This window comes from Akebia trifoliata, chromosome 4, assembly GCF_017979445.1.
Source record: "Akebia trifoliata isolate Shusen 1 chromosome 4, ASM1797944v1, whole genome shotgun sequence".
Lineage (NCBI taxonomy): Eukaryota > Viridiplantae > Streptophyta > Magnoliopsida > Ranunculales > Lardizabalaceae > Akebia > Akebia trifoliata.
In genome coordinates, this window is record NC_141378.1 from 7,799,266 (window position 1) to 7,822,141 (window position 22,876).

At 36.0% G+C, this 22,876-nt stretch overlaps 2 protein-coding genes across 3 annotated transcripts; both read left to right on the forward strand.

Moving 5' to 3' along the window:
• Positions 1-1,992: 1,992 nt before the first annotated feature.
• Positions 1,993-14,552, forward strand: LOC147403456 (mediator of RNA polymerase II transcription subunit 14-like). The gene is made up of 8 exons (XM_086439044.1): positions 1,993-2,338; positions 4,646-5,680; positions 7,124-7,221; positions 8,097-8,271; positions 9,239-10,139; positions 10,249-11,207; positions 11,930-12,915; positions 13,704-14,552. Exons 1-8 carry the CDS (start codon positions 2,120-2,122, stop codon positions 14,500-14,502), a joined length of 5,172 nt encoding a protein of 1,723 aa, XP_086295170.1. The 5' UTR covers positions 1,993-2,119; the 3' UTR covers positions 14,503-14,552.
• A 1,507-nt stretch (positions 14,553-16,059) lies between these two features.
• Positions 16,060-22,583, forward strand: LOC147403457 (NADH dehydrogenase [ubiquinone] flavoprotein 2, mitochondrial-like). Of its 2 annotated transcripts, XR_015177497.1 has the most exons (11): positions 16,060-16,218; positions 16,310-16,342; positions 16,432-16,497; positions 19,567-19,683; positions 20,920-20,997; positions 21,117-21,222; positions 21,367-21,413; positions 21,787-21,864; positions 21,977-22,042; positions 22,132-22,317; positions 22,401-22,583. XR_015177497.1 is itself a non-coding variant. In XM_086439047.1 (10 exons), exons 1-10 carry the CDS (start codon positions 16,144-16,146, stop codon positions 22,237-22,239), a joined length of 774 nt encoding a protein of 257 aa, XP_086295173.1. In that variant the 5' UTR covers positions 16,060-16,143; the 3' UTR covers positions 22,240-22,583. The 2 variants fall into 2 exon arrangements, 1 of the variants encoding a protein (XP_086295173.1); XM_086439047.1 differs by having other exon boundaries at positions 22,132-22,583.
• The last annotated feature ends 293 nt before the right edge of the window (positions 22,584-22,876 follow it).

Genomic DNA, 22,876 nt, shown 5'->3' on the forward strand with positions numbered 1-22,876 from the left:
TTCATGCCAGCATGTGAGCATATCCATTAGTTACCAACCATTGTTGAGTTGAATATCGAGAGCGGCGTAAGACTGAGTGGGTAAGATTCAAGTGAAGTACTAGTTGTTGTTCTTGGCAATACTCTCTTTGGCTAGAGAGAATATAACTCTGGATGATTAAACAACCAAGGAAGCGATTCGCCATTTCTTTTTAGGCTTATTGAGGGTTCTATATATTGTAAACGAAATACATACTAGGATATCTAATGTTGTTGTGCATAGTGATGGGGTGGTTCGATAAACAATGTTGTCTGTATCACCTAAGGATGAGAAGAAACTAAATTAGTCAGATTTGTTTAGAGAGGAGGAAGAAGAAGAAAAGGATCTTTTTAATGAAATTGTTGTGATTTATTTTTTAAAATATGTCTTCCCAATTGAATTTTGTGCTAGATCTAAACTAGAACTCATTCTTTAATTTGATCTTTGATATTATTATTAATCCATGTTAGTCAGGATGAACACCCTGACAATTCAATTTGATGGAAGGGATTAATTCTGAAATATAGACGTAAATAATATTTGAAATTTCATCTGCCAATTGGTGGATACACTAAATTAAAATCAGAGGTCATTGTATTTCTAGCAGTTGAGTTGATTAATATTCATCGTAATATATTCAAACCCAATGCCCGAAAATATCTATGAGAAAATGCTTGAATCCAAGAGTTGCTAGTCAAGGATGCAGGTTTTTGGCTGATATAACTGCTTAAATGGTGGGCCTAGTATTCTATGGTGAGTGATGGTTTTGATTAGTGTGTTGCTCATCATTTTGAAAAGGTCTTATCAAAATTATGATTAGGGTGTGTCTGTCAAAGTATTTCGCTCATGATGAAAAAACTGTATTGTGAGTCTAATTGAAGAAATTTCTCATTTACATGACACGTGGTATCCTCACACTTTAATGAATATTTTACCTTCTCCTATGTTTTCAAACTGATGATATGTTCCTGAACCTCGGTCACCTCTTAGTTAAAAATTAATTACAGCTAGCCTATATTCACGACATAGGTAAAGATAAGAGATAGTAAAGTTAAAAAATATTATTGAAAAAGAAGACAAGAGGAGAGGAAAGACAATAAAATTAAAAGAGGGATAAAATGGAGTTGTGTAGATTTCATTTTTCTATCATAATCTTTATATCTCACAAAATTATAACAACTATACTTTTATAAATTGGGGGATGTACTCAATACTTACGAGCTAACGTGACTAGTCAATCTTGAATCCTATGAGATATGTGAATACTTTTTTATCCATTTCAAATGGTCACTTGTACAACACGATTTTTTGGTCAGGACTTTCTCACTAGGCAACTTCCTTCTCTCCACATTGACCCCACCTCCTATCTCAAAGGGAACTACTAATATTTTTTTTTAAACAAGTCGGACTCAATCTAAGCGTTAGTCCAATTTTTTTAGGAAAATGCTTTATTACTTGCGTTGGACACTAGGTCTGACACTGAGTTGACTTAGTAGTAAATAGAGAATCATTGATATTCTAACTTGTATCTCGAAAAAATAAATCTATGATTATTTGTGCAATGTCAGGTCAACTCAATGTTGGACCCAGGGTCTAATGTAGGTAGTGTAGCATGACTTATTTTGAAACACTATTCCTCAAAAAAAGTATTATTATTATTATTAAAAAAATATTTATATTAGAAAAAAGAAGTGGAAAATCTTTAAAGATCGGAAGAAAATATAATGGTCTCAAAAAAAATCTTTAATCCTTTTTTATGTTTTTCATCACAATACGAAAAGCGTCATAAAATTTTATTTTATTTGAATTATTATTTTTTAAAACAATTAAATAAATATAAATCGGTCCAACCGGTTCAGACCCGGTCCGACTTTGATCAAAATTGCGGTTTGACTATCGGTTCGGTTTTAAAACATTGGAAAAAACCGCTTTTTTGTCGCGGCTGAGAGTATAAAAGCACGAAAATTTAAGAGGAAACTGTGATTCCCCCGCACTTCGAATTCGAAACTGCGGTTTAGAATCTCTGCGAGCTCTGAACTTAAAACCCTAGCTTTCATGAACAATAAAAGATAGGTCTCGCTGCCTGAGAAGGTAAAAAAAAATGGAGAAAATGGCGGATTTAGGGCAACAGACAGTCGAATTCTCGACTCTGTTGCGTCGAGTAGCGGAGGATTCTTTTCTCTCACTTAAAGATTTGGTGGAGAAATCGAAAAATTCTAAGCAATCTGACTCGGTGAAGAAGATCAATCTCCTCAAATACATACAGAAGACTCGGCAGAGGATGCTACGTATGCATGTTCTTGCTGAGTGGTGCCAGCAGGTTTGTGTTTCTTAGGTTTTCTTTTGAGTTTGTTTGGTTGGCAATCAATGGTGTTTTTTATTTTATTTTTAGATTCTTATAAAATAATGAAAATCTAGGTTTTTATTATTTCCTCGTGGTTTTTGTTAATGAAACTGTGGAATCAAAGCAAAAAAATTAACCCCACCGTAAGGTTCAGAGCTTTATTGGAACACTTTGTCTTGTTCTTCTCACGATATCCAAAAGAAATCACAAAAATAATAGAAAAAGATGGAAAAGAAGAACATCAAGATTTTTCGTGGTTTTGCAAAGATGCCTACAATGCAACATGTTAAATTGATTATTGAGGAATGGATCCTTGATCCCGTGGATGTAGGCATCTTTGCCAAAGCTTGGTGTTCCTTTTTTTTTTTTTTTTTCATTTTTTCTATTATTTTTGTGATTTCTTTTGGAGATCTTGAGGAGTATGAGCCAAAATGTCCCAACAAACCTTTGAAACCTTCTGGTGTAGTGAATTTTTTGCTTCCACAGAAACTTTGGTAAATTTGGTGATCATGTTATGTAAATGAACATATAGGGAACTGCTTTTTTTCAATAGATAAAAGATTTTATTAAGGTAAAGAAGCAATGACAAGGTGGCCAAGGCGGGGCACCGTAGAGAACTACTAATGAAAGACAAGAAAACAAAGATAAGGTTCACAATCCACAATGCTCATGGGTCCCACTTGAACAAGAAGTCCTCAAAAAATACTCCTCGATACATTAACTTCAGAATCGAGTCGACGTAATAACCTTGTGCATAGGATGCTCATTCCCTTCAAAGACCCTGTTGTTTCACTCCAACCAAATATCCCAACACACGGCAAGTGGGGTTAAGATTCTTCTCGTAGATAGATGCTACCCTGCTTGGATACAAAGTAGGAAGTAACTATGGAAGAAAGTAGCTTTTAGAAAATAAAAAATAGTTTCCTTTTGCTGTTTAAAAGGTTAAGATTTTTACTTTTTAAAAGTTGTTTATTGCAATAAACCCAAACAAACTTTTTAATTTGTCAACTTTCAAAAGTAAAAAAAAACGTTACTTTTTTAAGCATATCCAAACGGGCTAGACTTACAACACTAAACGGGTAATACAACTAGGGACTACACGGTAGGCTGGTAGCTTACTTAAAATTGTGATGTTTGAAGATCCATGTACGTAGACAACACTAGAAGCTAAGTTGACACTTTCCAAACCGTAGTGGAAAAGTTGGGAAAAAATCGGAATATATATATATAGGGTCCTGTTCCCCACCCTAAGTTTTACCCTACACTTTAACAAACGTGTTTTTTCCTAAATGGGTTAGAAGTTTTGGAATAGGCTGATTTTTGGTGAGGAGATCATCCTCACCAAAAATCAGCCCATTCCAAAACTTCTAGGTCCATCAAAAATGTTTTACAAAAAATGGACGGTCCATGATTTTTGAACTTGTAAACATGGGGCTAAAAATTTCGGAATGGGCTGATTTTTGTTGAGGATGATCTTCTAATCATAGAGATCATCATCACCAAAAATCAGCCCATTCCAAAACTTCTAACCCATGTAGGACAAAACACGTTTGTTAAAGTGTAGGGTAAAGCTTAGGGTGTTGAACATTTCCCATATATATATATATATATATAGATGGGGTTATATGGACCGAAGGATCATCTATCTCTATGGACCACATGTCAATGTGGTGTCCGAATATACCATCATGTGCCACAAGTATGTAGAGCATAAAATTTTATGAAATCTCACCCAAAAAAAAAAAAAAAACAGAATTGGAAAAAGAGATTTTCTTCACCGCTGAGTTTAAATTTTAAATCTAAGAGTTCAACAACCGTCCATTTTTTAACTCACCATCGGATGACAAAAATACTCTTTTTTTGGGGATTTTTTTTTCAAGCCCAATCTAGACCACAAACAAGAGGCTGAGTGGTCATTAGACCAACGGGGTAGTCCATGTGGCCTAAATGTGGACCTCAGTCCATGGTCCCTTGGTCCATGCAAACTTTTCCCATATATATTCTTACTTATGGACAATATAGGTTTGTATATTTCATATATTAAACAAAATTACAAATTTTCATATTAAACATAACATAAAAATACATATTTTCGAATCTTTCTGACTAAGTCAGGATTAAATGGTTGATTGAATGGATCACGAATTAATAGGTACTTTTTAAAGCAAAAAATCAAAGAAATTTTCTCACTATGCACCAAGGTTACCGATGTCTGCTTCCCCAATTCAACATTGACCAGCATTGAGTTTCATTCTGGCTATAACCTTGAGTTTATATTTGCAGGTTCCGTTGGTTCAGTATTGTCAGCAACTTGCATCTACTCTATCAAGCCATGATACATCCTTCACCCAATGTGCAGATTCACTGTTTTTCATGCACGAGGGATTGCTTCAAGCTCGTGCCCCTAATTATGATGTTCCGTCTGCTATTGAAGTTCTATGTACGGGAACTTATCAGCGCCTACCTAAATGTGTAGAAGATACGGGAATTCAACACACTCTAACTGAGGATCAGCAAAAGCCAGCTTTAAAGAAGTTGGACACGCTTTTACGATCGAAACTTCTTGAAGTTTCACTCCCAAAAGAAATTTCTGAAGTAAAAGTTTCTAATGGTGCTGTGCTTCTCTGTGTGAAAGGTGAATTTAAGGTTCTCCTTACACTTGGCTATCGAGGTCATCTATCGATGTGGAGAATTTTACACTTGGAGTTGTTGGTGGGCGAGAGAAGTGGGCTTGTGAAGCTTGAAGAATCTCAAAGACATGCCCTTGGAGATGATCTAGAACGCAGAATGGCTACGGCAGAAAACCCATTCTTGATTCTATATTCAATACTCCACGAGCTTTGTGTTTCACTCATTATGGACACTGTCATGAGGCAAGTACAGGCTCTTCGTCAAGGCAGATGGAAAGGTGAAATTCGCTTTGAGATTGTATCTAATGGTTCTATGGGTCATGATGGAGAAATGGATTCAGTTTGCCTAAAAACTCCTGGTTTGAAAATTCTGTATTGGTTAGATCTTGAAAAAAGCACCAGAGGGTCATGCCCGTTTATTAAAATTGAACCTTGGCACTATCTTGAGGTTAAGTGTCTCCCCAGCACATTTGTCATAGACCCACAAACCGGAAAGGAGGCTGAACTTTCACTCAATCAAAGTTGCATTGATGTTGAGAAGTTGCTGCTAAGAGTTATATCTTGCAATAGATACACTCGTCTGCTTGAACTCTATAGAGAGCTAAAGAAAAATGGTCAGATTTGTCAGGTTGCAGCTGATGTTCTTCTCCAATGCCACAAGGATAAATCTGACGAAGACATGAAAAAGGTTAGTTAAAGAGATAAGTGATCGTTATTCTATTTTTGGGACTTGTCATTATATTTGTCTCACCTAAGAGATCTCTTGTGTCAAATTTCAACTGGATCAGTGATCTTAATTCTCCAATCCACTATTGTTATATGTTTGCTATCTTTTCAAGTACAATGCAAGATGCTTTGATGGAAAAGATGGATTCCTTCATTCATTTGGATTGAGTTTGGCATCGAGGATATCTTTGGTTGGACCAAATGTTTGATAGATCCTTGATCCTTGCATCATCTGCAACTGCTATTGCAACTGAATGACACTCTGTACAGATCTTGTTCTTTTGAATGTCCATGTAATACCATAATCTGTTAATCACATAAGTGAAAGAAATAACACTGGTCCTTATGTTCCTTTGATTGGTCCTTTAGAGCAATTTAACATGTGACTATTAGCTTTCTTTTTTAAGTTGGCTGGAAGTCTTACTGCATTTGCATGTTGTAGATGCAAAAAATAAAAAATAACAATAATGATGATTATACTTAGCTTAGGAAAGCTAAAATAGAAAGCATTGTCAAGAATTCGATAAAGTATCCTGTTCATATCTGTGCCCTGGATTTTGGGAAACGGGTGGTAATGTAATATCATTGTTTCCCACGCCGGTATCCAAATATGGGCATCATAGATCAATGTTTTACCATTGTCATGGTTTAAAACTTCGGGCAAGACGCCTCTTGGGAATTGATTTAAAAAAAGAAGTTTCAAAGATACCTTTGATTGTTTTGAATCTTTTGACATTTTTTACTTGTCATCACTGAATGTTCATTATCCAGTGCTACAGTAAGCCTTGACGATATTTAAGTGGGAAATTCATTTATTTGTTTCTCGATTTTATACATTGATATGCAACTATGTGACAGAGAACATGGACACTTGTTTTGGTGTTTGACACTAATACAAAGTTTTAGATACTGACTCCCATAAGCCAACTATGAAGCATGGTCATACACTTTATTTGATATGCTAATAGAAATATATATATATTTTTAAATAGTTTAGTTCATGTTAAGAATGCATTAAAAAGAATATATTTAGATAAGATGATAAAGATTAAAATCATAAAATTATAAATATACATATAATAGCTGAAAAAGTGCTTGAATAAATTTTAGATTTCTTTGGTAACATTTGCTGGCGTGTCTGACTTCCGATTGCAACTTAGTGTCCGGCAGAACAAAATTTTAGAAAATGTAGTGTCCATAATACATAAACGTACAAAATCTTTTTTTGGTTCAAGGAATTATGCTTTGTAATGTACAACTTGGGACATCAATGTGTCATTCCTTTCATTTTCTGGCTTGTCAGTGTAGTAGGTTCATGTTTCGTGCATGTATTCTGTTGATTGAGTACATTTTCTTAAGTTGATCTAAGCAATCCTCTATTGGTTTTTGGAATCTCTATCTGCAGAAAGATAATGTTTCCAACAGCACAGAACATGGAGGGGTTGAATTATTACTTGTGAGAGCTTATGGGTCATCGTATATCACCCTCGGAATAAATATCAGGTCTGCCTGCCCACTCCATCAAAGCAACTAGGTTGTCTTTTCATGTCGTTGATCCATCCTTGGAAGTTCAAACACAATATTCTTTTATCGGTTGGGATCCGTTGACTCATGATAAAAAGTGATATCCAAATCTGGGGATTTATCTTAGGGACACACGTCATGTCTTCGAGATACAGGTTTTGTCTCGACCGTTGGATTATGTATTTTCTGGTCGGGATTTCATTATTTTCAAGAGTCACCAGATCCTGACCCTTCTTTTATTTAAATTGAATTTGTTATCTCTACATTAACTGATTTGATGAAAGGGACACTTTATGGGAAGATGACATCCTTTAAAAACAAAAGAAAAAAGTTGTGCATCTTGCAACATTTATTGACAACTTGTCACATGTTTTCCTGCCTAGTGCTTCTTGGACGTGTTTTGTAATTTGTAGTAATCATAACTTTCATTCTGAATCTTTTTATATGTTTTTTAAAATTATATGTTTGATTGAATTCTTTGCCATTATCAAATGTATTATTGCCTCGATTTCTTGTGTGTATATGGTTGTGATATCACGTTCCTCGTTCAGTAAACTTTGTAATTATAACAAAAAGTGTACACAGCTATCTTTTGCTTATATTGTTCTTGATACCATGACTTGACCATCAGATCTTTGAATTGAAGTGATGAAGTTGCTTCCAGTAAAGCAACCAAGTGATGGAACACTCAGCTTTCTTTTGTTTCCTGTAGATGTATATTAACCTTCAGCAAAGATGTTTCTTTAAACAAGGAACTTATGTTGTTTTTTTAAACTACATGGCTACTAATACTTCTGAATACAATACTCTTCGTCCATCCATACAAGCTCTAAATTTTCTCATTGCAATTGCAGGAGTGGGCATTTTTTTCTTCAATCTTCCAGAAATATTCTTACATCATCCGCATTGTTAGAGTGTGAAGAAATGTTAAACCAGGGTACTATGACTGCAGCTGAAGTATTCATAAGCTTGAGGAGCAAAAGTCTTTTGCGTTTATTTGCATCAATCGGGAGGTTCTTAGGCCTGAAGGTAAAAAATTCTGCTCCCTTTTGTCTCTTTTTCTTACTAAAGAAGTTGTAAACCCTTGGATTCAGGATTCTAGCTTACTAAGCACATTTTTTGCTGCACTTGCCTAACATAATTATGCTCACTCTTTTTATGCAATGCTTTTGAGTTTTAATTACCACATTTTTGGTACAATACTTTTTGCAGATAGGATGCTTGCCTGTAAGCTTTAAACTAATCTATTATAAGTTTCTTAGGAGTCCAATAGTACATATCTATTTGTTTACAGATAGACATGCATCTGTTCATAATATAATTTGTTGACTAAAAGATTATTTATGATTTAGTTTGTTATGTTTAAGCAATTTGGCTCTTTTCCTCTCTTATTTATTTATTATGCAACAAAAATGTGATATTAATTTTGCTTGTGCAGTTATACTGTTAATACCATTCATTTTCTTATGATATTTAACAGTCTTATGAGCTTTCATTTACTTAATGCTATTTTTACCAAAGGCCACTCTTTCAGTGATTTCTGAAAATATTAATGCCCCACCCCAGAATACCAATTCATGAGCGGATGATTAGAGTACTCCTATTAATCACATTGTGAGGTCTCCCTTTATTATATCTGTATGGATTATTCCTTTGAGTTTTATGATTTACTAGAAGGTGCATGTGCAAACACACATGTATATGAAGGACTTATTTGTAATTAATAATGATAAAAGGGTAGTTTTGAAGATTACATAGTAAAAATGATATTTTTGTAATTTTTAAAACTTACCAACGTGATTTTAGGATGTGCGATCGCAATTTTCTTGGTTTTTGATCAAAATTACCTTGATTACAAAGGTTAAGGTGGGGGCATTTTTGGAATCCAAATTTTGGTGTCGAACAAATTCCACTCCGCCTTCTCTCATTATAATAGTAAAGATTTACCACAAATTGTAGTATATATAGTTTATAACAGAACCATTCATTCTATCAGGTGTATGAACAAGGTTTGGCTATAGTGAAGATACCGAAGATCATTTTGAACGGATCAGATTTGTTGCTTATGGGATTTCCACATTGTATGAACTCCTATGTTTTGCTGATGCAACTTAACAAGGACTTCATACCAATGTTTAGACTTCTGGAGACAGAACCAGATCCTAGTGGAAGATCCCATTCAGTTGGCGAATCCAATAAACTGAAACGCTTAAAAAATATTGACATTCGTCAGATGCAAATGCTTGAAGATGAATTGAATTTGAGTCTTCTTGTCTGGGAAAAACTAATTTCTTCTTTGCCTAATGTTTTGGGCCCAAATCAGACTCCTGAACATGGTCTTCTTTCGGAGTTTGGACTGGAATCTTCTATCCAGATTGCTGGATCTCCTCAGTCAATGTTTTCATCTGTGGTTGATGAAGTATTTGAAGTTGAGAATAGGACATTGGTTTCTCCCTTGTTGGGCACATCTCCTGTTTCTCACCTTGGTTCTGTTCAAGTTAATCATCAAAGAATTAAAGTTGGAATCACAAGAGAGCCAAGTGGTGGCCCCAATTTCACTAGCCCTTTATATCTATCAAACAATTTGAATGGCTTAATTCAATCTAGTTCTGTTAGTTCTCTTCCTTTTAGCCCAGGAAGTAACCTGACTTTGCAGAAACTATCAACTTCAAAATCTGATTTGGCTTTAGCTTCTCTAAGATCTACACATTCAGTTGAGGTTGGCTCTGCGATGAAGGAAGATCAGGTGAGATTGCTGAATGAATCTTCAAAAGAGTTCGTTTCTAAAAGTCAGTCATCTCGACTTTTATCTCCACTCCAATCCGCTGGCCCTCAAGTATCTGCCCCAAATACAAAACTAATTGGGCTCAAAAGCTCACCTACCAGAGATCTCGTATGTAAGAGGCCTACTCTGATATTTAGAGTGTTTTAAAAGGTATCTATATGTTATTTGTCAGATTTTTTTGTACTTATTTTATTTGATTGGACTAGTTTTCTCTTTTTCAGGCCGAGCACCCGAAGCTGGATTTTCTGATAACTCAAGTTACGACGACGTTCCTAAATGTGAGAAGAATCAGCGAAAGCGTTCTATATCAAATGTGCTAAGTCTGATTCCATCACTTAAAGGGGTGGAATTCAGTAAGAGAAGGAGAATATCAGAATCACAAGCTCTCTGTTCTTCAGATATGATCGGTAAAACTGAGGGCTATACCTACGGAAATCTTCTATCCGAAGCAAATAAAGGGGATGCACCTTCCAGTATATATGTTACAGCTCTTATTCATGTAGTCAGGCATTGTTCACTTTGTATCAAACATGCTCAACTAACTAGCCAGATGGATTCTCTTAATATTCCATATGTTGAAGAAGTCGGTCTACGAACCGTATCCTCAAACTTATGGTTCCAACTACCATTTTCAGAAGATGATTCATGGAAACATATATGTTTGCGGCTTGGAAGTCCTGGAAACATGTATTGGGATGTCAAAATAAACGACCAGCATTTCAAGGACTTGTGGGAACTCCAGAAAGGAAGTACAGGTACACCATGGGGCCGTGGTATCCATTTTGCCCATTCATCTGATACAGATTCTCATATCTGTTACAGCCTAGAAGGTATGGTTCTGCGTTATAGGTCTGTCGAGGCTGACAGTATTAAAAGGTTAGTTGAAGATTTATGGAGACTTTCTAAAGCACGGTTATTTTCCCTTGGAATGAGGAAGCTACTTGATGTAAGAAGAGATGATAGGATAGAAGAGAATATTGGATCAAAAGGTGCTGTTAAGGTTTCTGATAAGATATCGGAACAGAGGAGGAGGGCATTCAGAATTGATGCAGTTGGTCTTACAAGTTTGTGGTTTAGTTTTGTTCGTGGAGTATTAGCTCGATTTGTTGTCGAGTGGGAATCAGGTAAAGAAGGCTGTACAATGCATGTTTTACCCGATCAACTATGGCCTCATACCAAGGTTAGTGCTTGTTTTTAAGTATGAAATTTTGTTCTCAGATGGTCTGTACTTTGATCTCTACTCTGATTGGATGATTATTTTTTATTTGTAAAGAATTGTAATATGAAGAAAAAGAAAAAAAGGTTCAATCCTAATAGGTCAAGAAGACCTGTCTTAGGAGACAAGAACAACAACAGAAGGTGGCAGGCTACAAAGGAATCACCCACTATAAAATTGAGCAAATTTTGCAGAGAACTAGCACTGAGTAAGGCAAAGTCCAACCAAGACCCTATGAATTGGGAAAAAAACTTCTCTTAGAATCGCCCTCTAGTTTAATTCTGGAAGCTTCTATATGTAAAGCACTTGGAAATTTTTTTTTCCAAAATTGTCTCTTTTTCCTGTTATTCAGATTTACGGTCGTAGTTTTAGTAGATTTAATTTTTAGAGCTGCTTTGGCACCCCAACTTTTACTTGTATTAAAAAAAATGAAAAATAAGTCAATTGTTGAAATGATAACTTGAAGTCTTGAACCAAACTTTTGTAATGTTTGAATGGTGTGCTTTAATCTTTAATTAGGGAATGATAAATAATTTAAAATTTTGGGGTGTTGGAAGTAAAAGTTGGGGGTGCCAATAGCAGCTCTCTTGATTTTATACCTAAATTGTGCTTGAGCTTTGTTCTTTGCTCAACTTTGATTGTGTATCTGTTTCAAATTATGCATGTAGTATTTCTGTTCTCTGCAGTTTCTGGAAAATTTCATCAATGGAGCTGAGGTGGCATCCCTTTTAGATTGCATTCAGATGACTGCAGGACCCTTACATGCTCTTGCAGCAGCAACTCGTCCTGCACGAGTTGGTCTTGTTTCTGGGACCCCTAACATTATGCCAAGTGTCTCTACTATTACCAAGCAGAATGGTTTGGTACCATCGCAGGGCCTTTTACCAAGCAATCCGTTCTCATATGCCACTCATCCAACACCTGCAATGTTAGCTGCTGTTGGAAGAAGTGGGTCTGGGATTATTCCTGGCTCACTGTTTCCTATTGATGTCTCTGTTGTACTGCATAGTCCTTATTGGATACGCTTTTTCTACCGAAAGGACTTTTCAGTTGACATTCGCTGCTTTGCTGGAGATCAGGTTTGGTTACAGCCAGCAACACCATTGAAGGATGAGGGGCATACAGTTGGGGGTTCGTTGCCGTGTCCTCAATTTCGCCCTTTTATTATGGAACATATTGCTCAGGAGTTGAATGGTATAGAAGCTAATCTTGGTGGGGGTCAACGGACAGTTGGACTCATGAATTCAAACCATTACAATCCAAGCTCAGGTTCACAGCTTTCTGTAGCCAGACCAACTTCAGTAGCGTTGAACCGTGTAGATGGTTCGAGCCATGTTAGCCATGGTCTAATTTCATCCTCTAATTTAGCTGCAGTGAGCTCAGGTTTGCCTTTAGATAGATATCCAGGAACGAGTGTCCCCATAAATGTGCGGGGAGAGCTGAGCACGGCCTTTATTGGGGCTGGGGATGATGGAGGATATGGAGGTGGATGGGTTCACCTTGCTGTGCTTAAGAAGGTTTTAAAAAGTATTATCAAGTATCTTGGAATATTATGGCTATTTTCACGGTTACCTGATCTTTTGAATGAGATTCTCAGTTCAATTCTGACGGTTAAAGAAGGTGCAGTCTTAAACGTGGACATGGACCAACCAGCCTTACGCTTCTTCGTTGGGTAATACTTGGAACTTTTACCTTTTTATTTAGTTGTTTCCTGATAAGAAAGTGGGATAGTGGTTCTAGTACTTAGTAGGTGAAGGTGGGTCTAGAACCCAGGTCGAGGCATCAACACTCACAGACTTTAACCAACTTAGCAAGCTGGCACCTTCAAACCTTTTCATTTTTTAAAATTATTATATTAAATTTGTTACAACTGTCATCAGGAATATGATTACTTGTGATTTTGTTTTAGAGAGCTGCCATTGGCACCCCAACTTTTACTTATTACACCCCAATTAAAATATAAAAAAATAAGTCAGTGGTTGAGAATAAGCAAAAGTTGGGGTGCCAATAGAAACTCTCTAATTTTTAATTTTTTTAGATTTCTATTTGTTAGATTTATATGGGCCTAATCCTAATTGTAAATTACCGTTGAAGCTGTTTCAATGTGTTATATATCACTTATAATGTTGAAATGATAACTTAAACCAAACTTTTGTAATGTTTGAATGTTGTGTTTTAATCATTAATTTGGGTGCCGTGTGATAAATAATTTAAGAAATTGGGGTGTAAGAAGTAAAAGTTGGGGTGCCAATAGCAGCTCTCTTTTCTTTATTATGCTTCTACAATTTTTGACGTGCACAAATCATACATTTCTACGATTGCATTATTAAAGTCATACTATTGTTTGTTAGCATCAAGCCATAAGAACTAATATTTGTTTTATATTTTTCCTATTTTTTCCCCCTTCCACGAGGTTCTCTTTATCCTCGGTTCTGATGATATTTTTTCCCTTTCTTTTAGGAACTATCTCTTTGCTGTTAATGTCCAAGGAGTACAACTTATTCTCAAAGTGTTGAGTTTGAAGCGCTCCAATCATCAACAGCAAAGCCAAACTAGTGGTCAGGAAGAACTTTCTGAAACTGAAAGAAACGAAATATGCGAGTTCTTCAGCCACCGTGTTGCATCAGAGCCATACGATACTTCCAGAGTTGCATCCTTTATTACACTACTCACTCTGCCCATTTCAGTTCTCCGAGAATTCTTGAAGCTGATAGCTTGGGAAAAGGAATTATTACAGGCACAAAGCGGGGAATTGATGGGTGTAGCATACAAGCCTCGTGTCAAATTATGTCTAGAGAATCACAATAGGTCAACTATGGAGAACTCTCTGAACTCTTCAGAATCAGAAAGCAATATCCATTATGACCGACCTCATAACTGGGTTGATTTTGGGATCACTATTGTTCTAGATCCTTCTCAAATATCTCACGTAAATGTTGCTGGTGGTGCTGCTTGGTTCCACTATTCTGTTTATGTGAGATTAAGATACTCATTCGGTGATAATTGTCGTGTTTCTTTTATTGGAATGGAGGGTAGCCATGGTGGTCGAGCTTGTTGGTTGAGATCGGAAGAATGGGAGAAGTGTAAACAAAGGGTGGCTCAAACTGTGGAGATGAATGGAAGGGCTGCTGAAGGTTTAGTTACTCAAGGGAGGTTTAGATTAGTTGCAGATAGTATGCAAAGAACATTGCAAGTGTGCCTTAAAAGTCTGAAGGATGTTGGTGGTATTGCTGCGCATCCAAGCTCTGGAGCTATCTGATCTATATTTTCTTCACTGCAACTTAAAAATAAATAAAAAATAAATAAAAATCTGATTGGGACACTTATCCCATTTTAGAGTCTCAAATGGTTCTCGCATACCTACAGTTGTTTGAGATATAGTTCTAATCATTGGTTGGATCACATCACTCCTTACTGACTTTGGCTGGATGTAGGTTTCTATTCTAATCTGCAGAAGGTTCTTTAATGGCCATTCATCGAGTTGACATTCCATTTCTGGATGGGTGAAAAACCATGGGAATATTGCTGGGAGATTGGACAGTGTTTCTATCAAATTTTTTTTTCTAACCTAGAATTTAGAGAGAAGGGTTTAGCTGTGTTTGATAAAAGATTGGAGGGGAAGGATTCTTTTCTGTAAAAAAAAAAAATAATAATAATAATTTTGGGGTGTCTCAGTTATCAATTCTGTAAAAAAACACTAGCTCTGATAGAATTTGGGTTTAGTCTTTTAATTGTGCATTAGGTATCAAATAGTTGCAATATTCATTCATTTGATCCTGGCATCAAGATGAGCAGAATCTGAACTGACTACAAGAGAAGTTTTTGCATGTGTGTGGGGTTTCTATCTTTGTGCCTTGCGGAAATATATGTAATAATAATCATCATTATAATCATAATATGAATTATATTTCCATATTAAACTCTATCCAAATTTATATCGATGTTAAGATGTGTCTTTTAAGTTGTTTCTTATAAATTCCAAGCACATTTATGTCATTTTCAACTCTCTTCTCCACTTTTATAACGAAAACATAGATGCCTAATACTTACTATTGGCATTTAAAAAGAGAAATTAGAACGTATAAATTATTAATTTATATAATAATGAAAAATAACAGTCAAATTAACCATTAACCATTGTAGGCTCTAGTTACAGTTGATTGGTTAGTCCTTTCGATGTAAAACAAGGTCCTAGAGATTACAAAGTCTTATTTAATGTATCTTGATGTCTTTTAGATGGTGGACGTTTACTAGTAATGGTCCTTGGGCTCACTTTATAGTATCCTAAAACATGATGGATGCTAGGGTTGTAGAGGATAAAATTCTATGAATTTTGAAGGAAAAAATAAATAAATATTTTGAACTATTGAATTTTAATTTTAAATTTTATTTATTAAAAAAAAAAAAAAAACAAATATTTTTCATGATTGAACCTTTTTTTAATCTGAGTTCTTCCATGAAATTTGGAGTGTTGTAGTGTTGGATTGCTAATGTCGTAATCCATTTGAGCAAATCAGCCCTTTGTAAGGCTAAAAATCTTACTATGTTAGTCAGGCAAGTGTTCTTCAAGACAAAATAGTAATAAGTCCCAACATTTTATACTTTTTTTCATGATCGTTGTTGAGGAATAAATTTTGGCTTGAAAACGATTCCTTACCATCATGCAATTCTGAATGTCTAATGAATGGTTGAGATGGGAAGATAAATACAGGATTTATAGGGATTAGTTTGGATTTTTCAGGGAATCTTTATGATTATGTTTTCATCTTGGACAGTTCCTAACTTACTGTATTATTGGTTGTTGGACATAAAGTCGTTCACTAACGTTGTACCATATCCTAAATAATAGCTGAGTTAAAATTTACCTCCTCCCCTCCGGCCATCCTTCCACATCGCTGCAATGTTCGCTCCAGCAGCTCGTCTAGCGAGCAAACGGCTGCTCGAGATCCGTCAACTCTTCCGTCAATCTCCTCAGGTTTCCGTCTGATCCTCATTTAGGACTCTCTCTCTCTCTCTCTCTCTCTCTCTCACATCTGATTTCTCCAATTTTCTTTTTTTTTTTGCAGACTTCTCGTTCATTCTCCACTGCCCTAAACTACGTAAGTTCGATTTCTTACCGCAACAATTCATCAATTCGTTTCGATTCAAAACTGATTTTACTTTAAATTAAAAAAAAAAAAAATTACAGCACATTGATTCTCCGGATAACAATCCCGACATTCCATGGGAGTTCACGGATGCAAATAAGGAAAAAGTAAGTAAAATTTAGAATTTGATTAATTTTTTTCCGTTTCTTGTGGATTTGATCTAGGTTATAAGCTTACGGTTAAACATGATTTGATCGATTTCTTGATTCCTTCATAAAAATTTCAAAATTTTAATCTTTTGGATAGATCGATTGGCCAAAATGCAATGTAGAAACAGAATTGATCTGATATGATAGATGCAGATGTTAATTTCTATTTTTGGATTTGTTAGGGCAATCTATGGGAACTTTGATAAACTGTGGACATGGATATGGTGCCAACCAAGCTTGATATTGTAAACTAAAATTGCATGCTTGTCTTGGAAAATGCTGTGTGATGCCTTCACTGTGAGGTGATAGGTAATTAACTGAATTGTTGAGAGAGCCATACATGTTGACAGTAGGGTCTATAGGTTTTACAAGAATAGAAATAAAATAAATGCACAAGGAATATTATTTATATGTATCATGATCAAACTAGAATCACGTTACCATTACCCTTCCTAATTGTTCAAGGAATGGTTATCCTAAATCAAATAGAGATTGTAGAACTAAATAACTTTTGCATACGATGCTCTCAAATTTTCAAATTTGTTTTGCAAGTTAGATTTGATGACCATTTATAAATTATAGCCACTCACCTATGTGGGTAAGGAATTTAAAATGTCATAATCTATCTAAGTCCAAATTGCATAACTCTTCAATTTACTTCACTACACCTGGTAAACTTTCTTTCTAGAGTTTTTTTTTTATCAAAATAAGTTGGGCAATTGAATTGCTTCCGACATTCTCATCCATATCTTGTACAAGGGCTCAATGTAAATTAGAGAATCAACCGATTTTCACTTTTAAAGTCATAAAAAACATGGGTTAAAGGGACACATCGACTATTTTAGGTCTATGCTAGAATGCAACAATTTTGATCACCGGGATTCCAATGTGTTCTTTTCTTGGCTTAACTTTCTAAGGAATCCCATCCTATAGTATATGGTCAACGAGTCTGTCCATTGTCGATGACATTGGCAGTGTTGTTGGCCAAGCTACTAACTTCTAATTTGTGTCTTCTCACATATTTAACTCCTTCCAAGATTCATTGGTTCATGTGTATTGTGTTTAGACAAGTGTAAACATGTCATATTCCAAATAGGATACAAAACCTTACCAATGTAATACCAATATGTGAAAATTTTCACACCATGAAGGACTTAGTGGGATTTTAGAAATTACCTATGTGGTCAAAGAAAGCAGAATAGGGGTGAGCCAAATCCATAGTGCAAACAACGAGGAACCTTGAAGATATTGCACTTGCCCCTCAATTATTGCAATTTAAAGTATTCGTTAAAAGTGAACTGAAACATTCATTGGCCCCCCTTGGGAGTGTCCCATTGTGTTGCATTTTTAGATCATCTATGATAATATCATCTTTTTCAAGTGCCTCTTAAGTGGAAATAGCTGATCTTAATGGTTGTCTTTGGTTCTTTGAGGTAGTATATATCTTTATATATTTATGTGGTAGCCGCATGGTCATCACATCACATCTTCATCGGTCAAGTTGTAGATTCACAAGTCATCCATAAACTATCTAAGCCATGTTAACTTGCATTGTGGGTAAGGTGTGGCTCAATATTCAGCTTCAATGCTAGACCCAGCCATTACTGGTTTTTCTTGCTTCTCTATGTGACTAGGTTGCCCCCAACAAATGTACGATACTTGATGTGAAACGATAGTCTGATACTGATCCAACCAAATCAAGATCTGAATAGGTAGAGTGACAAAGCTAACCATGCTTTTGATTGTTTTCATGTGAGGTGTCTTTGGAGCTTACATAAACTAACCACACCAACTCTGTATTCAAGATTCACCTGAGTGGAAATCAAGTAAATGAGATGACTTATAAGTCTTTGATTACTACTATGATATGAGAGAGGATCTCTATCATCAACTGGGAGATGATTATTGGGTTCAAAAGGCATATCACTATAATGGAGAATGAGTGGCACAGTTAGAGTTTAGATTGGTCCTGCATCACACTAGGTCCAAATGATGCATCCTAGAGTCTCAGAAAAGTCAAGGGAAGTGAATGCCATTGCGCTACAAATTCTATGGTTCTTCTTGCTCCCTTTGTTGGTTCTTTTTGAGCCAACCATACCCCCAGGAAGACAAGAAAAGGGTCGAAGTTTAGGGATATCTGATCCGATCAACCACAGGCAAGGCGAATGGCAAGCATTATAAAAAGCTCATGTACAAAACACAAGGACACTACCAAGAACAACAACAAAAAAAAAGTGCATGAAGGGTGTGCAACCGCAAGCATGTCAAGAGCATATTTTCTTTATGAGATATTGTAGCTTGTCTTGAGCGGGCATCCTCTATACAAATATGTACTTAATGGTTTTTAAATCCTCTCTGTCTAACACTTGTTGTAAATGCAACTTAAGTTGGTCAATCATACAATAGTTATCTCACGTTGGGCCAGTTATGGTTTTTCTTCCTTTAGGTTTCCTCTTTCTTTGGCCCACTGGAGGTAGCTCCCCCTGCCATGGAACCAACTGCGGTTTGTCTTTTTAAACCAATCTTTTTCACCATGGTGATTTCAACTGTAATTGTCAACAAAAGAGGTGGAACCAACTGCAGCGGCCATGTCTGGGGGGAAGACCTTCTGGACAAAGAACTTTTCCCAGTCTGAATGACTGAGGGCCTCAGAGGTGTCAATATTGTGAGGAATAACAAACAGGTAGCTATGCTTCTTGGATGTGAGCTTCTAATATGCATAGTTATGTATTGATTATGAGAGAATTCTTCTGCTGGATGGGTCTTTGTTAAGAAATTACTGTTGCTTTGATATAGTTATTGTGATATGTGTATTTGCAAATGTAGGCCATGAAACCAAGAAACTTCTATGAACATGGTAGTGAAAATTTAAAATCTTTCCATTTATTCTTAAAGCAAGTTCAGTGAAAGATGGTCACGTATGCTTCTTTTGAATGATGAAGTTAGTTTCCAACCATCCAGTGTAGCCACATTTGTAGCATATTACTGTTGCTTGATGAAAATTGACAATTATTCATGTGTCTCTAGGCCAAGGAGATACTGTCTCATTATCCATCCAACTACAAGCAATCTGCAGTTATTCCTTTACTGGATCTTGCACAACAACAGCATGGAGGATGGCTAACTGTTTCATCAATGAATGCGGTACATTAGCATGACAAATTTCATGCAAGTTATTGTTCATTATATGCATGTCCACACATCTGAATGACCCTGCCTTTCAAAATAATCTGGAGGGGCCAATTGTTATGTGTTTGATAAAGAGGATAACATCAATGTATTTAGACTTATACCCCTTCAAGCATCATATATTTGTTCTATGATGATGTCTCATATGAAATGGACTCATTTTATATAAAAAATTTGGATTTTATATGAGACATCATCATAAAATCCAAAAATTTTATATACAAAATCTCGTTATCCTCTACTTCAAAAATACTATCTTGTCCTTTAGATTTGAAGGTTAAATTAGATTGAACTTTAGAAAACTAAGAGTAAAAATTTCACCCAAGAAGTTGAAGATGACTGGTTTTGGGAGGAGATCCAATTCAAAAGCTTTTTGGTGTTAGGTTGAGGGTAATGAGGTCACTTACATTTGTCTATTGGATAAGATCGAGGTCGAGGGGGCAAGTAGGTTTTTTGGTGGATATTTGAGATAGCCTTTTCGAACTGATGACATTGCGCCTGGACTTGGTTCTTCTCTCATAGACTGTTAAAAATGACCTAAATGCCCTTTTCTTCAACCCCTATCCAAAAAACCTTTCATTTTCTCCCCTAAAACCATTCATCTTCAAGCTCTTCAACTTTACCATTGACTATGCCCCCCCCACTCCCCCCAAAGAAAATCCTAGCTCCATCCCTGCCCAGCACCGTCTTTTGTGAATCTCTCTCTAACTGATTTTTGACAACATTCTGTAGAGTGCACGTCCATGCATTGTTCAACAATCCCCGTCTAAAGGGTAGATGGATGAAGCAGTGGCGAGATGTGTTACTGCAGAAACACTAGCATTCTCTACTATATTCGATTAGTCATGTTGTCACACTCACCTAATCATTCACTCAATGGCTTCAAGTCCCATTCTTGGAAAAGTTGACTAAGATGGTTTTGTCATGTTTGCACAAAGACCGATTACAGACATAGTTGGAAGGAATGTGCATTTTGAAGATTCTAAAAGAGTGTAAAGAAGGTGGATGTGATAAACTTTAATCAACAAAAAAACAGATTTATACAGAAATGAATGGAGGAACGCGATTCGTTGAACTTTTACCCCAACTTTTTGGGATAGGGCTTGTATGTTGATACTGGCTTCAAGTCGCATTCTTCTTCTCGTATTATTTTTATCGAATTCTATTTAATTCAAGCTACTATGGATTCAGGTGGCCAAGATTATAGAAGTTGCTCCTATCCGTGTATATGAAGTCGCGACTTTTTATTCGATGTTCAACCGTTCAAAGGTGAGACATGATACTCCATTTTTGGATTTTAAGATTAATACAGGTATTTTTTTTATTCACGAGCACTTGTTTCCATGTATGTGTATTTCAATTTGCACTTATGCCCATGGATGTTGTAGGTTGGTAAATATCACCTGTTGGTCTGTGGCACAACTCCATGTATGATACGTGGTTCACGTGAAATAGAAGAGGCCTTACTGAAACACCTTGGGGTGAAGCGCAATGGTGAGTTTATGCAATACATTTGTTTTGTTCTCATGTTGCATTCCCTCTGTGCTTTGTATGAGACGTTTTGGGATTTGTAGAACTCAAAATTGCAGTTTGAATTTACCCATTTGAACCAACTTATCCATTATTTCCAATGTGCAGAAGTAACGAAAGATGGCATGTTCTCTGTCGGGGAAATGGAATGCATGGTGAGAATCTTTGCTTGAAAACTTTTTAAAGAATTATAAAATATTGCATGTGTGGCTCCAAAACCAATTCCATTTGTCAGTCTTTAACATCATGAATTTTTTTTTTTTGAAAGATACTTCAACATGATGAACTTATCCACTTTTATGTCGGGATCACAATTTATATTTTGTTTTTTACCATTTCAGCTGTTTGAAATGGTGAAAACAGCCATGAATTCCCTTTTAATAACAGGAGACATGGCTTTGGATAGAATTGAATGGCAGATTTGTTTTGCTGACACCCTAAATCTTTGGGATAAAGATTGATGATGATGAACATTTCACCTTATATAATTGACTGATATATAGGATACAATCTCTGGTTTTTCTTCAGGGATGTTGCGTAAATGCTCCTATGATCACCGTGGCTGACTATTCCAAGGGTTCTGAAGCATATACCTATAATTACTATGTATGCTCATTATTCATCTTCCTGTTTAGGACAATTTGGCAACATCATTTCTTGTGATTGATTATTGTATAGAGAAAAGTTACATACATTTGTTTCCCACATGTCCCTTCAGGAAGATGTCACTCCAAAGAGAGTTGTCGAGATTGTTGAGATGTTAAGAAAAGGGGAAACGCCCATGGTAAGTCTACTGGGCATGCAAAGTTTATTTCCTCATTAGATTATAAAATTGTTTAAGATGGACCATTTTATTTGTATTCTACACCGCAGGTTGGCACACAAAATCCACTGCGCAAAAGGAGTGGACCAGAAGGTGGGAACACCACTCTGTTAAGTGAGCCAAAACCACCACCGTGCAGGGACCTCGATGCCTGCTAAATTAAAACAAATTATAGACATTCTCTCCAATAATGCAAATCTTGGATGCTGATCGACTTCCTTGCGTGGGAAGCTCTTGTAATCATTGTTTGTTCATTGACCATTGTTTTAGGTTCCTTACCAGAAGTGTGTGAACGGCTCACCTCTTCTGGTAAATGCAGGTATGAATTTTTCCAAGATAAACAGTAGCCATTATATGAAAATCCTTGGAAGATCAGGCCGTTATTATAGACTTAAAGGTAGCTGTCCCAAGACCTACAGCTTCAATTTTTGATGTATTGGACATTTTTATCTTTGGTGGCAGTGTGTAAAATGTGCAAGCAGGACTCGGTATTCAGAAGCAATTAAGCCACCCTTCCATACTGATTATGCCCTAATCAAATCTTGGATCTTTGCTCTCAAGCAAAAAAATTGATACACCCAATGATATAATAGTTCTATAACTTATTGACTCCTAGAAAGGCAGATTTGACTAGACTTAGATTAGATTTTTTACGTTACTTGGTCTTAAAATTCACCAAATCAACTCGGAAAATTTGAGTCTAATGCCCAATCTCCACTAATCACTCTACATCTTCAATGAACTGTATAAGCTGGTTGAGCATATTGATTTGGAGAGGTGGGCTAGAATGTGTTT

Bases quoted from the DNA above. Each gene is read 5' to 3' on its own strand.
- LOC147403457 (XM_086439047.1), top strand. From the start codon at position 16,144: ATGTTCGCTCCAGCAGCTCGTCTAGCGAGCAAACGGCTGCTCGAGATC. The intron at 21,865-21,976 runs GTATGCTCATTA...ATGTCCCTTCAG, and splicing joins CATATACCTATAATTACTAT to GAAGATGTCACTCCAAAGAG. The intron at 22,043-22,131 runs GTAAGTCTACTG...TCTACACCGCAG, and splicing joins GAAAAGGGGAAACGCCCATG to GTTGGCACACAAAATCCACT.
- LOC147403456 (XM_086439044.1), top strand. From the start codon at position 2,120: ATGGAGAAAATGGCGGATTTAGGGCAACAGACAGTCGAATTCTCGACT. The intron at 5,681-7,123 runs GTTAGTTAAAGA...CTCTATCTGCAG, and splicing joins CTGACGAAGACATGAAAAAG to AAAGATAATGTTTCCAACAG. The intron at 11,208-11,929 runs GTTAGTGCTTGT...TGTTCTCTGCAG, and splicing joins AACTATGGCCTCATACCAAG to TTTCTGGAAAATTTCATCAA.